Genomic DNA, 13,070 nt, shown 5'->3' on the forward strand with positions numbered 1-13,070 from the left:
ATCAAGGACATTGAAGATGTTACTGATGGATCACAAAACCAATGAAGAAAAGAAGCGGCAAGCTTTCAGGGCCGCTTGCATCAGACTGAAAGCATATCTGGCTGAGAAGAGACTGGCCAGAGAAGAACAGCTATATGAAGAGGTATCGGCCAGTACGGCCGATATAATTGAAGAAGGTTTCGAAAAGCTGGATGCAATCCAACTTGAAGATTTGGAGTCAGCCCCTTCCAGGATGGAAGATAATAAAGCAGAGGTGCAAGATCCTTTATTGGAAATAAATGTTGGTACTAAAAAAGATAATCGGCCATTATTTGTTAGTGCTTTGCTTGAGCCTAAATTCCAGGCCGATTTGATTAAATTATTAAATGAATATAAGGATTGCTTTGCTTGGAGTTATGAAGAGATGCCTGGCCTGTCTAGAAAATTGGTAGAACATAGATTACCGATCAAGAAAGATTTTTAGCCATATAAACAACCACCAAGAAAGATGTCTTCGGAAGTAATGCTCAAAATTAAAGAAGAAATTGAAAGACTTCTTAAGGCAGGATTTATTCGAACAGTTAGGTATGTTGAATGGTTGTCTAATGTTGTTCCGGTAATGAAGAAGAATGGCAAACTTAGAGTTTGTGTGGATTTTCGCAATTTAAATAATGCCACTCCAAAAGATGAATATCCAATGCCTGTGGCCGATCAACTTATTGATTCGGCCGCTAAGCATGAAATATTGTCTTTTATGGACGGCCATTCAGGTTATAATCAAATCTATTTAGCCGAGGAGGATGTTCATAAAACGGCTTTTAGATGTCCTGGGTCAATTGGTACTTTTGAGTGGATTGTGATGCCATTTGGCCTAAAAAATACCGGGGCTACTTATCAAAGGGCAATGAATTCTATCTTTCATGATATGATTGGCCGATTCATGGAAATTTATATAGATGATGTGGTTGTGAAATCATCGGCCAAGAGACAGCATTTGGAACATTTGAAAAGGGCCTTTGAAAGGATGAGGATTCACAAATTGAAAATGAACCCATTGAAGTGTGCATTTGGAGTTTCAGCCGGGAATTTCTTGGGGTTCTTGGTACATAAACGAGGTATTGAAGTTGATAAGAACAAGGTCAAAGCTATTATAAATGCTAGGGCTCCAGCCAACAAAAAACAAGTGCAAAGGTTCCTCGGCCAGGTAGGTTTTCTTAGAAGATTTATTTCTAACCATGCTGGCCGAGTGCATGTCTTTTCGACTTTAGTGAAATTAAAGTCACATGAGAAATTTCATTGGGACGAATCCCATCAGAAGGCCTTTGACAAAATAAAAGAGTATTTGGCAAACCCCCCGGTTGTAATGCCTCCAAGAAAGAAGTGGCCGTTAAAGCTTTATTTATCGGCCGCAGAAGAATCAATTGGTAGTATGCTCGCACAAGACAATGAACATGGAAAGGAGCAGGCTGTCTACTACCTGAGTAGAATACTGACTGATGTAGAATGCAGATATTCCTCAATTGAGAAGCTTTGTTTATCTTTGTACTATTCGGCCATGAAGTTGAGAGTATACATGCGGCCTGTTGATGTTTACATTCTTTGTCAGACTAACGTGATCAAGTATATGCTATCAAGGCCATTGATCACTGGCCGAATAGGTAAGTAGGCTTTGGCTTTGATGGAATTCAATTTTATCTACGTCTCACAAAAATCAGTAAAATGAAGGGTTCTGGCTGATTTTTTGGCCGATCATCCTTCAACTGATATTGATCCATGGGTTTATGATGAATTGGAGTCATCAGCTATATTCTTGACTCCTTGGATTTTGATGTTTGATGGATCAAGCACGGCTGATGGAGCAGGAGCAGGTATTGTTATTATTTCGCCAGCTGGTAGAAAGGCTTCATTCTCCTTCTTTTTAGATTTTAAATGTTCAAATAACCAGGCCGAATATGAAGCGCTTATAATCGGCCTGGAGATTTTAATTGAAATGGCTGTTAGAGATGTAAAGATTTTGGGAGATTCAAACTTAGTCCTTAGCCAAATTTCTGAAGATTTTAAGTGCCTAAGTTGGCAATTAAGGCCGTTTCATTCTCTGGCCACTTCATTAATCAATCAATTTGATAATGGTCAACTTAAGTTTTGGCCGAGAGGGCAGAATAAGGAGGCCAACAGCATGGCCCAAGTAGCCTCAGGAATAAGAGTACCAGTCGGAATAGAAGAGCAGTTGATAAAGATAACACGAAGATCTTTGCCATCGGCCGAATTGAGAAATACTATGTTTGATACTTGGACAACTGATGTAGAAGATTTGGCCGACGATGATTGGAGGATACCATTTATAATGTTCCTTCGAAATCCAAACATCAAGGCTGATAGAAGTATTAAAAGAAAAGCGATCAACTTTGTGCTTCTAGATGGGGATCTATACAGAAAAGGGTTAGAAGATGGGCTTTTACTACAATGCATAAGCAAGGAGGAATCACTTCAGGTTATGGCCGAGGTACATGAGGGCAGTTGTGGGGCTCACCAAGCTGGGATAAAAATGAGATGGCTGATTCGCAGGTATGGATATTATTGGCCGAGAATGAGAAAAGATTGCATAGATTACTCAAAAAGTTGTCAAGCTTGTCAAAGACACGGGCCGATTCAGAATGTACCAGCAAAAGAATTACAGCCAATAATCAAACTTTGGCCATTTAGAGGTTGGGGCCTTGACCTTATTGGTAAAATTAATCCACCATCAAGCGAAGGCCATCACTGGGTGATTGTTGCCACAGATTATTTTACTAAATGGGTTGAGGCCAAGGCTTGCAAAGCGGTTGATCAGCAAACAGTGATTAATTTCATGGAGCAAAACATCATCCACAGATTTGGGATTCCAGAAACACTTGTTTCAGACAATGCAACAGTATTTAGAGCAACTGATGTATTACAATTCGGCCACAACATGAATATTCATATGTCAGCCTCTACGCCATACTATGCTTAAGCAAATGGCCAGGCCAAATCTTCAAATAAGATTCTAATTGAGATCATTGAAAAAATGATCAAAGATAAGCCAAGAAGGTGGCATGAGACTTTGTCTGAAGCCTTATGGGCCTATAGGAACTCAAAAAGAACAGGCACAGGAGTTACACCATACATGTTAACTTATGGTCATGATGTTGTTCTGCCTATGGAGATGAAGGTTAAATCAGCCAGAGTTGCTTTTCAAAATAATCTAACTCCAGCTGATTATACTCAAGCAATGTTGGTAGAATTGGAAGATTTGGATGAATTTAGAAGGGATGCCTTGGATCATATCATAGCTCACAAGAAGAAAGTGATGAGGATCTACAATAAGAGGGTAAAACCTAAGTCTTTTGCTGAAGAAGATTTGGTTTGGAAAGTTGTTTTGCCAGTGGGTAAAGTCGATAGGAAATATGGGAAGTGGTCCCAAAAATGGGAAGGGCCATACTTAGTCCATCAAGTCTTAAGTGGAGGAGCATATAGGCTGAAATATTTCAATGGCCGATTACATGACTATCCCATTAATAGCAAGTACCTCAAGAGGTACGTACCGGCAATCTTTGAAAGGGAAAATTAGTGTTAGCCAGTACTTATGGCTGACCATGTGTACCTTTATGTAATAAAAATCGGCCTATTTTTCTAGGCTGATTTGGTTATTTTAATAAATTCTTTCTCGCTAGAATGTCGATGCTTGTTTGGAGTAACAAAAAAGGCCATTTATTCATTGAAGTGTAAAAGATTACATCATTTAAAGATCATACACTAAGATGGCCACAAAAGGAAGCTAATAAAAGAAAATATTCATATGTTTGCAAATTTTTCCTTGAAATCGGCCCAAATAACTAAGGACCGATTGAAGGCCACCATGGCCTGCCTCTTTGACTCTTGCAATTGAGGTAATTCTCCACGAAGATTTGCATGCTCGTGAGCAAGGTCTTGAGCTTCAAACTGCAATGTGGCAACTTCAGCAGACAAGATGGCCTTACGAGCATGGATCTGGTTGATCTCTTTCTGAAGGACATGTTCTCTTTCCTCAAGGCCGATGAACTCTGTATTCACTCTTTCAAAGGAGGAAGCTTGAATTAACAATTGGTTAGCAAGGGTATCCTTCCTGTTTTTACTCTTGTTGAATTGGTTGATTGCTTCATTGGCTTGGAAAATATCATCGGTCAGAGTTGGTAACTGGCCTTTAAAGGTAGCAATAGTGGCTTGAAGATCAACCGGAAAGTCTGGGTACTGGCTGAGTGTAGAAAGCACTGCTGTGAGCTCACTTTCAAAATTAGGAAGATCAGCAACATCCCTTTTCAAGATCTCAAGTAAAGATTTTTTGGTCTCTTCTAAGGATTGTATAGGGATATTGGTTGAAGTGACTGGAGTGGCTCCAGAAGATTCACTTCCTTTCTCTTCGGTCACTGAAGCCACCACATCCTTAAAAAAATTGCTCAAGGCCAGTAGGGATGAAGCAGGAACTTTTTGTGGAGGAAATAAAGGAATAATTTGAGTTTTCTCATACACAACCTGACAAAATGAGGAAAGATTAGATCTTAAGTTTTTTTTTTTTTGGGGACATGAGATAGTCAATACCTTAGATGATTCGGCTATGTCTGTCACTAAGAGTGGCTGATGACTGGTTTCTGGAGGAGGAAATTCTGGCTGAACCGCTGTGCTATCTCCCTGGGATGAAGTTTTAGCAGGAGTGACTTGAACATTGAAGTGCACCTCAATGGGATCATGAAAATCCTTCAGAGGGCTGAAATTTCTAACTGGGCTATAGACCAAGTCAAGAAGAGGAGATTGCTGCAAAAGAGAAGAAATTAAGGACCATATTAATTGAAAAGTTTGAAAATTTCAAGTACAGTTTTCTTTACCTCTTTTTCATCTGAGGAATGATCAGAAGGAGTGTCAGCCACATTAATTACGGGATCATCGGCCACGTCTTCTGTAGGATGAAGGCTTTCTAGATTTTCTTCCACTTCCTGTTTCTTACGTGTGCTCAGTCTTGTTCTTTTTAAAGTGCCATGAGCAGTTGATTTCTTTCTTTTTCCCTGGAGATGGAAGCTTTATTAAAGTTTGTCTCGGCCAATAATAGTTGTGGCCGAGAATTAGAAATCAATATTGGCTAAGTATTTTAACAATTGAGCCGATATGATTGTCTTTGTGTGCTAATAGAAAAAAAAAAAACTTTTACCTTTGGAGGAATTGGAGGAACATCAGGGATGATGGCTGATTCAGTTATTGAAGGCTGAGGAGGTTGGCTGGAGGAAATCTCATCATCTTGGGGCTCAACGTCTTCTGGATTAAGCGAGGCTGATAAAGTTCCACTGTCTGAATCTGCGAAAAAAAAAAAGAAAAAGAAAAAAAAAAGGGGGGTAAGAGAATTTCAATTAAAAGTTTATATATATATATATATATATATATATATATATATATATATATAAAAATAAATAAAGGAAGATCGTGCCCTTGAGGAGGCTGACAGTGGCTTTGGCCTTAGCTTTTCTCTCTTTATTGGTCCTTGTTGGAGCATCTGTTGGCTGAGAGAAAGGGAGTTTCTTGGCCGTTTGTTTTTTATCTTTGGGAGAATCTTTTTGAGGCATCTTCTTTGGGGTAACGGCCCGGGAAATTACGAATGCCCCTTCAAAGGCCACAGATATGAACTTGAAAGATTCCAATATTTTAACAACAAGGGATTGGCTATCAGCCGTCCTTGTCGAAGTAATGTAAGAAGACCACCATTGATCAAAACTAGAATCTGAGGCTGGGTTTTTGATGAAGGGTTGGAATTGGAATCCGGCTTGCAGATTTGAGAACCGGGAGGACACGTTCTTTACATAGGAGTCATCTGGAAATACCACACGCCTATGGAAGTTTTTGTTGAAAGAGAAATAAGGGGGCATGTGGATCATTTGAGTCAGACCAAATTGCCTAGCAAGTTGGTTTGGATTGTAGAACTCAACTCCAACTTTTGAGTTTACTGTGCCTAGAGGGCCAGTGTTGAAGTGAAGGTCTCTTGAAAGTAAGAAACTAGCCCACATGGCCGAATGCTTATCAGCTGATTTTTTGGTAGACACTCCTTGAGGAGGAGTCAGCCATCGAGGTGCTTGTGAGCAATGAGAAAATGGAAGGAATTGGCTGATAGTCCTCTGTTCACAACCGGAGTAAAAGAAATTGAAGCAATCTCCAAACGAATGGGATTTAGGTACGGCTGATGCGTAACTTACAGAAAGTAATGGGTCATTGGCCGAAGGCCTTACCACAGGTCCGAGTTCAGGAAAGTACACTTGAAGCCAAATTTGAAATAACCAGAGGGGACCACCATAGCGTCCGAAGTTGGAGGTAAGCAAGTCATAAATCCTTCTATATAAATGAGAAAGCACCAAGGGGGCAAGAGCAAGGTGTTTACCTCTTGAAAGGGCAACGGCCACATGAATGTAATCCTTTGTGACTTGAAAGGCCGGTACGCATAGAAGAAACTTGTTCAGCCACGCCAACAAGAAGGCAATATGTTCAGCATCATTCACAGGGACGCGAGGATCCATGGTGGAAGTTAAGTATTTACCATAAAAGGATTCAGATGATTTGGTTCCAGTTTGCTTTGAAGGGAAGATGAAAGGAGAATCCTTTTCTACCAATAAGGTACTTACATCAATCCCAAAGGGTTTGAGGCCGGTTAGATAGCACACGTCTTGAATGGTTGGAGCCATCATGCCACATTTCAAGTGTAAGGAGTTGGTGGTGGTCGACCAATTAAACATGGCTGCTATCATCAAGGCTCTGTCTTGGGCGATGTTAGTTTTACTTAGCTGAATGGCATCATATATGCCACAATCCTTCCATATTTCTCCCTTCACAGCTCCAACTCGGTCGACCCAATTGATCCAAGCATCATTTGGGCTATGCCATGTTCTAAAATGAAAGTGTGGCAAACTGCCATTTTCATTAGGAGGGAAGGTTTGAAGGAATGGAAGAACGTCGGCCGAAGGGTAGAAAGGTGAGATTGATGAAGGAGCTTCATCAAGGAAAGCAGGACCTAAGCCTTTGAAGTCAGTACGAAGATCGATAAGGGTATTGAGACAGTATTTGTAAGGAGATAGAGTTTTTAGGGATTTTTCTATGATGTTGCCATGAGTTGAAGGATCGGTAGGTTGAGGGATAGAGGTGGAATCAGTTGATTTAGTTTTCTTAGGAGCCATAGAGGACGTCAGGAACGATTTCGCCGAGAAAGAATTTCAGAGATAGAAAGTTTAAGGAAAGAAGAATGATTTAGAGATTAGAGGGTATCAAGCTAAATACTTGTTGGATGTAATAGCGGATTAGTGTAGTCGCCGCTTTAATTGGGAAAGATAACCATTAAAGCAGGTGGTTGAGAAAAGGATTTATTACTAAAATTTGAATTACAATTTTAGGCCGATTCAAATTCCAAACGCTTCGTATCATAAGTGATAAAAGCCTTTGAAATTCAGGGGGCATTTGTTGGCACCAAAACTTGGCAGCCACTTCAGCAGCGACGTGGACCAATGGGAACCTGATAAAGGTTGAGCATGTCCAAGAATGGTCGGCCAATGGAGAAATAGTAGGAGAAGATTTAGGAGGATATCTATATATATAATCAGCCACCTCACCAAAAGGGTTGTTACTAAACAACCGAGATTTGTGTTAATTTTAAAAGGAAATTTCGTCGGAAATAGAACATTGGGAGAGGTTGGCTGAGGTGATATAATTAAGTTCCTAAAAAATAGGGATTTAGTTATAAGAAAGGAAATTGAATCCTTATGGAAATGAAATTCAAAAAGAAAGGGGCAGCCACGTGAGCATATGGGTCAAGGCTATAAATGGTTTTCCAGCCATTTAAAGGAATATTTCAGTCAAAACTTGAAGAAAGAAGTTGCTAAAAATCAGCAACTTACTAGCAATCTTCCAGCAGCTTTCTACCGACTTCTTAGTAATTAATATTTTCTTCAACAAAGGTATTTTATTTGAAGTAAGACGAAACAAGAGGAGAAGAGATGTGAAAGACTACTGGAATACGACTTATTTTCAGCAACAAAGTGAAGCAAATCAAGGAAAAGAGAGATTTCAGTAAAGACTTTCCCATTGAAACTGGAGCATCGATATTGAAGGCGAGGAATGTTGGGCCGTAGCTCGGTTTGAATTTCAAAAGAAAAAAATGATTGAAGCAAAAGATATTTTCTAGCAATTAATTAGGAGAATAGGTTGAGATAGAACTTCTATAAATAGAAGTATTGTATTCCATTCCAATCTGTCCAGCACCACCACAAAACAAGCATTTCAACTAAAAATGTTTTCAATTGACTCTACGTCATTTTTTCCTATCAGTTTCTTTATTTCAATTTAATGGCAATTGATTAGATCATTATCAACTATTTCAATTCAGCCATTTACTTTCTTTCAATTTCAATTATGCCAATTTAAATTACGCAATTTTAGTTAGACTTTTAATTCAATGGCAATTGATTAAATTCTTGCCATTGAATCGTAGTGACAATTGATTAAATTCTTGTCATTACTTGGCTGATGGCAATTGATTAAATTCTTGTTATCACGTTTCAGTGGCGATCGATTAAATTCTTGCCATTGTGTTTGGCTGATGGCGATTGATTAAGTTCTCGCCATCACGTTCGGCCGGCGATCGATTAAGTTCTTGCCGCCTGTCTTCACTCGGCCATTCCATCCATTCAAACATTCATCAGCCGTTGCATTTCTTTAGACACTCTAAAAAGTCCTTGCTACAAACAAGGCATAAAAGAACCTTGCTGGGAGTTCTTACTAGTCTCTCTCCCACACAATCGCCTGAGAGTCAGCCATCGGAAAAAGGGATAGGCTGGTGTTCAATTACATATTTTGGGTATTTTGTACAAATACTCTGGCACGCCCGCGAAGAGTCCATCGACCGGCGTAGGGAACAAAAACCGCGCGAACAGAATGCAATCAGTAACTACTACTTCATTAAAGGAGTTCCAACCAGAACATTAATGGTACCTCACAAAACACATACTAAGTTAGAAATATCCGACATTCAAAACAAAGAATTACTTCATTAAAGGAGTTCCAACCAGAACATCTCACAGAACACATACTAAGTTAGAAATATCCGACATTCAAAACAAACCACAGATTTCATGGAGAGACCCAACCCCACCTCTTCGTCATTCTTTCTGTCTGACGACCATCCATTTTCTCGTGCTCCATTCGGCCAGAAGAAAATTAAAACCCAACACAAAATTAAAAGTTTAGTGCGTTACTCCTCGTAAAGGCAGCCACCGATCCAGGCTTTCACTAATTCCACGCCTCGTCGGAGTCGGAGTCGGATTCGGCTTCGGCTTTGGCGTTGTGCTCTGGGATCTCCGGCACGTCTCATCCGACTCGCTGCTACTCTGGAAGAAACACAAGATTATTGATTCAGTAATTCGGTACCATTATCACTTACGTACTGGTGTTTATGTATTAGCTTCATATTCTCTCCCATGCACTGGCACACGACTTTATCATTCAAACATTCTTTAATTCAAACAATTGAAGACATAAAAATTTAATGATAACTAATTAAAAAGAAGAAATATCAAATAAAAAAACAAAGAGAAAAATGATAGATTCATGTCTTAAGTGTTCTAATGTTTATTAGTAATTTAAGTGTATCAAGAACTGAACCTTTGTCATTGTATGATTCACGATCAACAGTACATAAAACGTTATATGACTAACACACCCCACACAACCCCTAACCAAGGATGATAAGGTTCATATACCGGATGAGGCCTATCCTCCCTGCCCTTAAACCCCTAATGAAGCATTCCCCAAATCCCAAATGTTCATAAGACACAACATCAGCAACCATCAGCAATCAAGCAACTTCATGGAACAGAACCCCACCTCTTTTCATTCCTTCTTGTTCTTGGTCAAGATCATCCATTTGATCTTCATCCAAAATTAAAATCACAGAGCACAAAAATAAAAATTGAACCACAGAAAATAAACGCACATTTCCTATTAAAAAGGATTGAAGAAAACTATCTTGGTCTGCACCGATCGAAACTCAACTAACAAATGGATGATCGAGAAGAAGGAATGAGAAGAATGGGATCTGTTCCATGAAGTTGCTTGATTGCTGATTTTTTGTGTCGAACATTTGGGGTTTGGGAAATGCTTCATTAGGTTGAGCTTTCTTGCCTCTCCTCCGTCTCACTGCTACTCGGTAAGAAACGACGCCTTCGGAGAGAGCTGTTCTGCCCGTCTCTGAGAGCTGTTCAGGCTGAAACCTATCCGATCTTTGGTGACTCAAATCTGGGGGAGTAATGACACTTTATTTTCCAATAATAAATAACAGCAAAAACAAAAAAATCTTTAAAATAGATCCACCAGAAAAAAAAAAAAAAAAAAAAAAAAATGGAATTGGACGCTTTTACACTTTTACTCAAACATGAGTTGTCAAAATATTATGAAATATATGAAAGAGTATTTCAATCATCTCATATTTGATTTTAAGGTTTTGTCACACAGAATCAACACACAAACAATTCTATTAACATAAATTCAACAACACATTTTATGAGCAATAAATTCTAATTAAACAAAAAAATTATTATATACCTTTACCGATACTGCTCATTCCAATTATTTTCCTCTCACAAGATATAAACCTAATCTGCATTCAAAAGAAAGTTCGTCACATACAAATTTCAGAGCTCAAGTAAATAATCATAAATAACATAAGACAAACTTGAAATACAAAACTTATCAAGGAATACAAATAAGAGATCAACCAACAAAAAATGTTTAACATCCCACAAATGACTATAAAGAGAGCAAATGCTTATAATATGGAGTTGTAATTATGTAATAAAATGATTCGAAATAAAAATAAAGAAAAATGACTGTAAAGAGAATGAGAGAAAAGATAATTACCGGGTCTACTTGATGAAAAGCAGAGAGAGCAAATGAATGCTTGAACAAGTGAACCATGAGGGTATGGAGAGATATCGAGAATTTTAGAGAGAGAAAATGTGGTAGTGGTGGGTGGGTTTTGTTAATGGACCTGACCTCCAAATTTTAGAGAGAGAAAGATAATGTGTGAGAGGAAACGGCGAGACAGGTGGAAATACACCGCCGGCGAAGCTGATCGGAATAGACAATCGGATAGCATACAAACCGGCACCGAGAGATCTGTTCAGAACACAAGGGCACCGGCGAGACAGGTAGAAAGTGAGACGAGAGAGTAGATTGGCAAAGTGATTCCTCTCTGATATTTGAGACGGGGAGAGAGTGACTCACAGATCTGCAAACGAGAGAGAGGGGGATGGACATATAGAGAGAGAGATGAGCCCAATAAATAGAACAGCTGGCATTACCTACCCGGATACCCTAAATTAAGTTGCCAATATTATATATATATATATATACGTAGTAGCATAACTATACAATATATATATATATATCATATATCGAATACAGGACAACTGGGCATCATAAGGCAAGATCCGGATCCAAGGCAAGCAGGGGTTTGATTTGATTTTGAATCAATTGCCAAGGAAAACACAGTGGTTCTCTTTTACTGAAGTTATGATGGAGATTCGCTCACACAGTTACACAAGCAAGAAAAACTTTGAATGTCTATTCTGCCCTTGTAATTGAATTTAAAGACCATATGTGAGTGGGCCAGTGGACAAACTTGATCATATAATTTATATAATTTCTTATTTATTATTATTATACATTAATTTGTCGTCAGTGAGTAATTTGTTGTGAATTAATAGCCTATATGAGTACACTTGGGTCCACCCCTCAACTTAGTACAAATTGGCCATTTAATTCATTAACTAATTAAATTGCGTGCATGTGAAATTTATAAAAATTAATTATCGTTATTGTTTAACTACTCTAGGTTTGGCGGAGGTTAGCTCACACCATGAGGAGCACAAAGGTGCCCACACCATGGTGCACAATGTTATGTCTTCACTCTTCATGTTGGGGTTGGTTGTAATCAACCACTCTGCTCAACAAGTCAGTAATCAATGAATTAATTATGGCTTTCGCTCTGCTTCGCCGCAATGGAACCGGAACATCATTGTCTAGGAAACCCTACATAGACGACAACTGTCTTGTGCCTCATGGGCTTGTTAAACTTATGGCCTGGGCGTTGTTTGAGGCTTAGTGTCACGGGTTTAGAATTTCAGCATCACTCAAGCTATTTTTGTACGGTACCAAAACGTTACTTTTACTCTTACAAGTACTTGGTCAGCCTAACTTCCGTGCACACCTTAACCAACACACTCTCTTCGTGCGCTTAATAGTATTGTAGTGGCCCTCGCCCTCTCCTCGGCTTAGCTTGCATACTCACACACACTAAGGCACTTAAGTTGGCAATGACAGAATATTTCTATTACTTCAAAGAATGTTTTGTATAAGGTTAGCACTCAAACTCTGTACAAGGTTCTCAAGACTCACTCTAGGACTTGTTGGCTACAAAATGAAGTCCTACTTCTATTTATAAGCATCCATATCCCTAATGGATGGCTAGGATGCATTCTAACCAACGGTGGAGATCGATTCTCTAGACTCTTCTCTCACCTTCTTCACACTTCCATACTTATCTACTAATATCTACAACATTCTAGAACTCTCCATACTACTCCACACAATTCTGGAGAACTCTAAAATATACTACACATATTTAGAATCTTCCACACAACTCTAGACAACTCCGGAAGACTCTAGAAACTCTACTCGTCATGTAGTTGCCATGCAGCGTCCTCCTCAGCATCTGCGTGTCGCCTGCGTGGCACAACCTCCATAGGCGAGGCGTGACATTAGGCTAAATTCTTTTTCTATTTATACAATATATTTACCTTCCCAGAAAAAAAAAAAAATTTGTAAAAATATTGTTACCATGAAAATCTTCTACTTTACAGGCTATGATATGTCTATCTCTATTTTATAAAATGATGAAAATGGTTATTTAGCACATGAATAGTGTGATATGCACCATAAACATACTATATGGGTGTTTTTTGCACTTTACCCTATATATTATTATTGTTTTGAATCTTTTGATCTTAACGAGT

General features: G+C 38.9%; 1 protein-coding gene and 1 long non-coding RNA gene across 2 annotated transcripts; one reads left to right on the top strand and one right to left on the bottom strand.

Annotated features, from left to right (window-relative positions):
• The first annotated feature begins 3,025 nt into the window (after nucleotides 1-3,025).
• Nucleotides 3,026-3,568, top strand: LOC132316407 (uncharacterized). The gene has a single exon (XM_059814887.1). It carries the CDS (start codon nucleotides 3,026-3,028, stop codon nucleotides 3,566-3,568), a length of 543 nt encoding a protein of 180 aa, XP_059670870.1.
• Nucleotides 3,569-9,007: 5,439 nt separating this feature from the next.
• Nucleotides 9,008-11,373, bottom strand: LOC132266771 (uncharacterized). Its single transcript, XR_009468714.1, has 3 exons — nucleotides 10,915-11,373; nucleotides 10,600-10,654; nucleotides 9,008-9,386 (listed from the first exon to the last, which is right to left on the bottom strand). It is a non-coding gene; the product is annotated as an uncharacterized LOC132266771 (long non-coding RNA).
• Between the last annotated feature and the right edge of the window lie 1,697 nt (nucleotides 11,374-13,070).

The sequence above is a fragment of the Cornus florida genome, unplaced genomic scaffold (genome assembly GCF_030987335.1).
Source record: "Cornus florida cultivar Cherokee Brave unplaced genomic scaffold, ASM3098733v1 CherokeeBrave_3.0.0_Hap2_Chr07, whole genome shotgun sequence".
NCBI lineage: Eukaryota > Viridiplantae > Streptophyta > Magnoliopsida > Cornales > Cornaceae > Cornus > Cornus florida.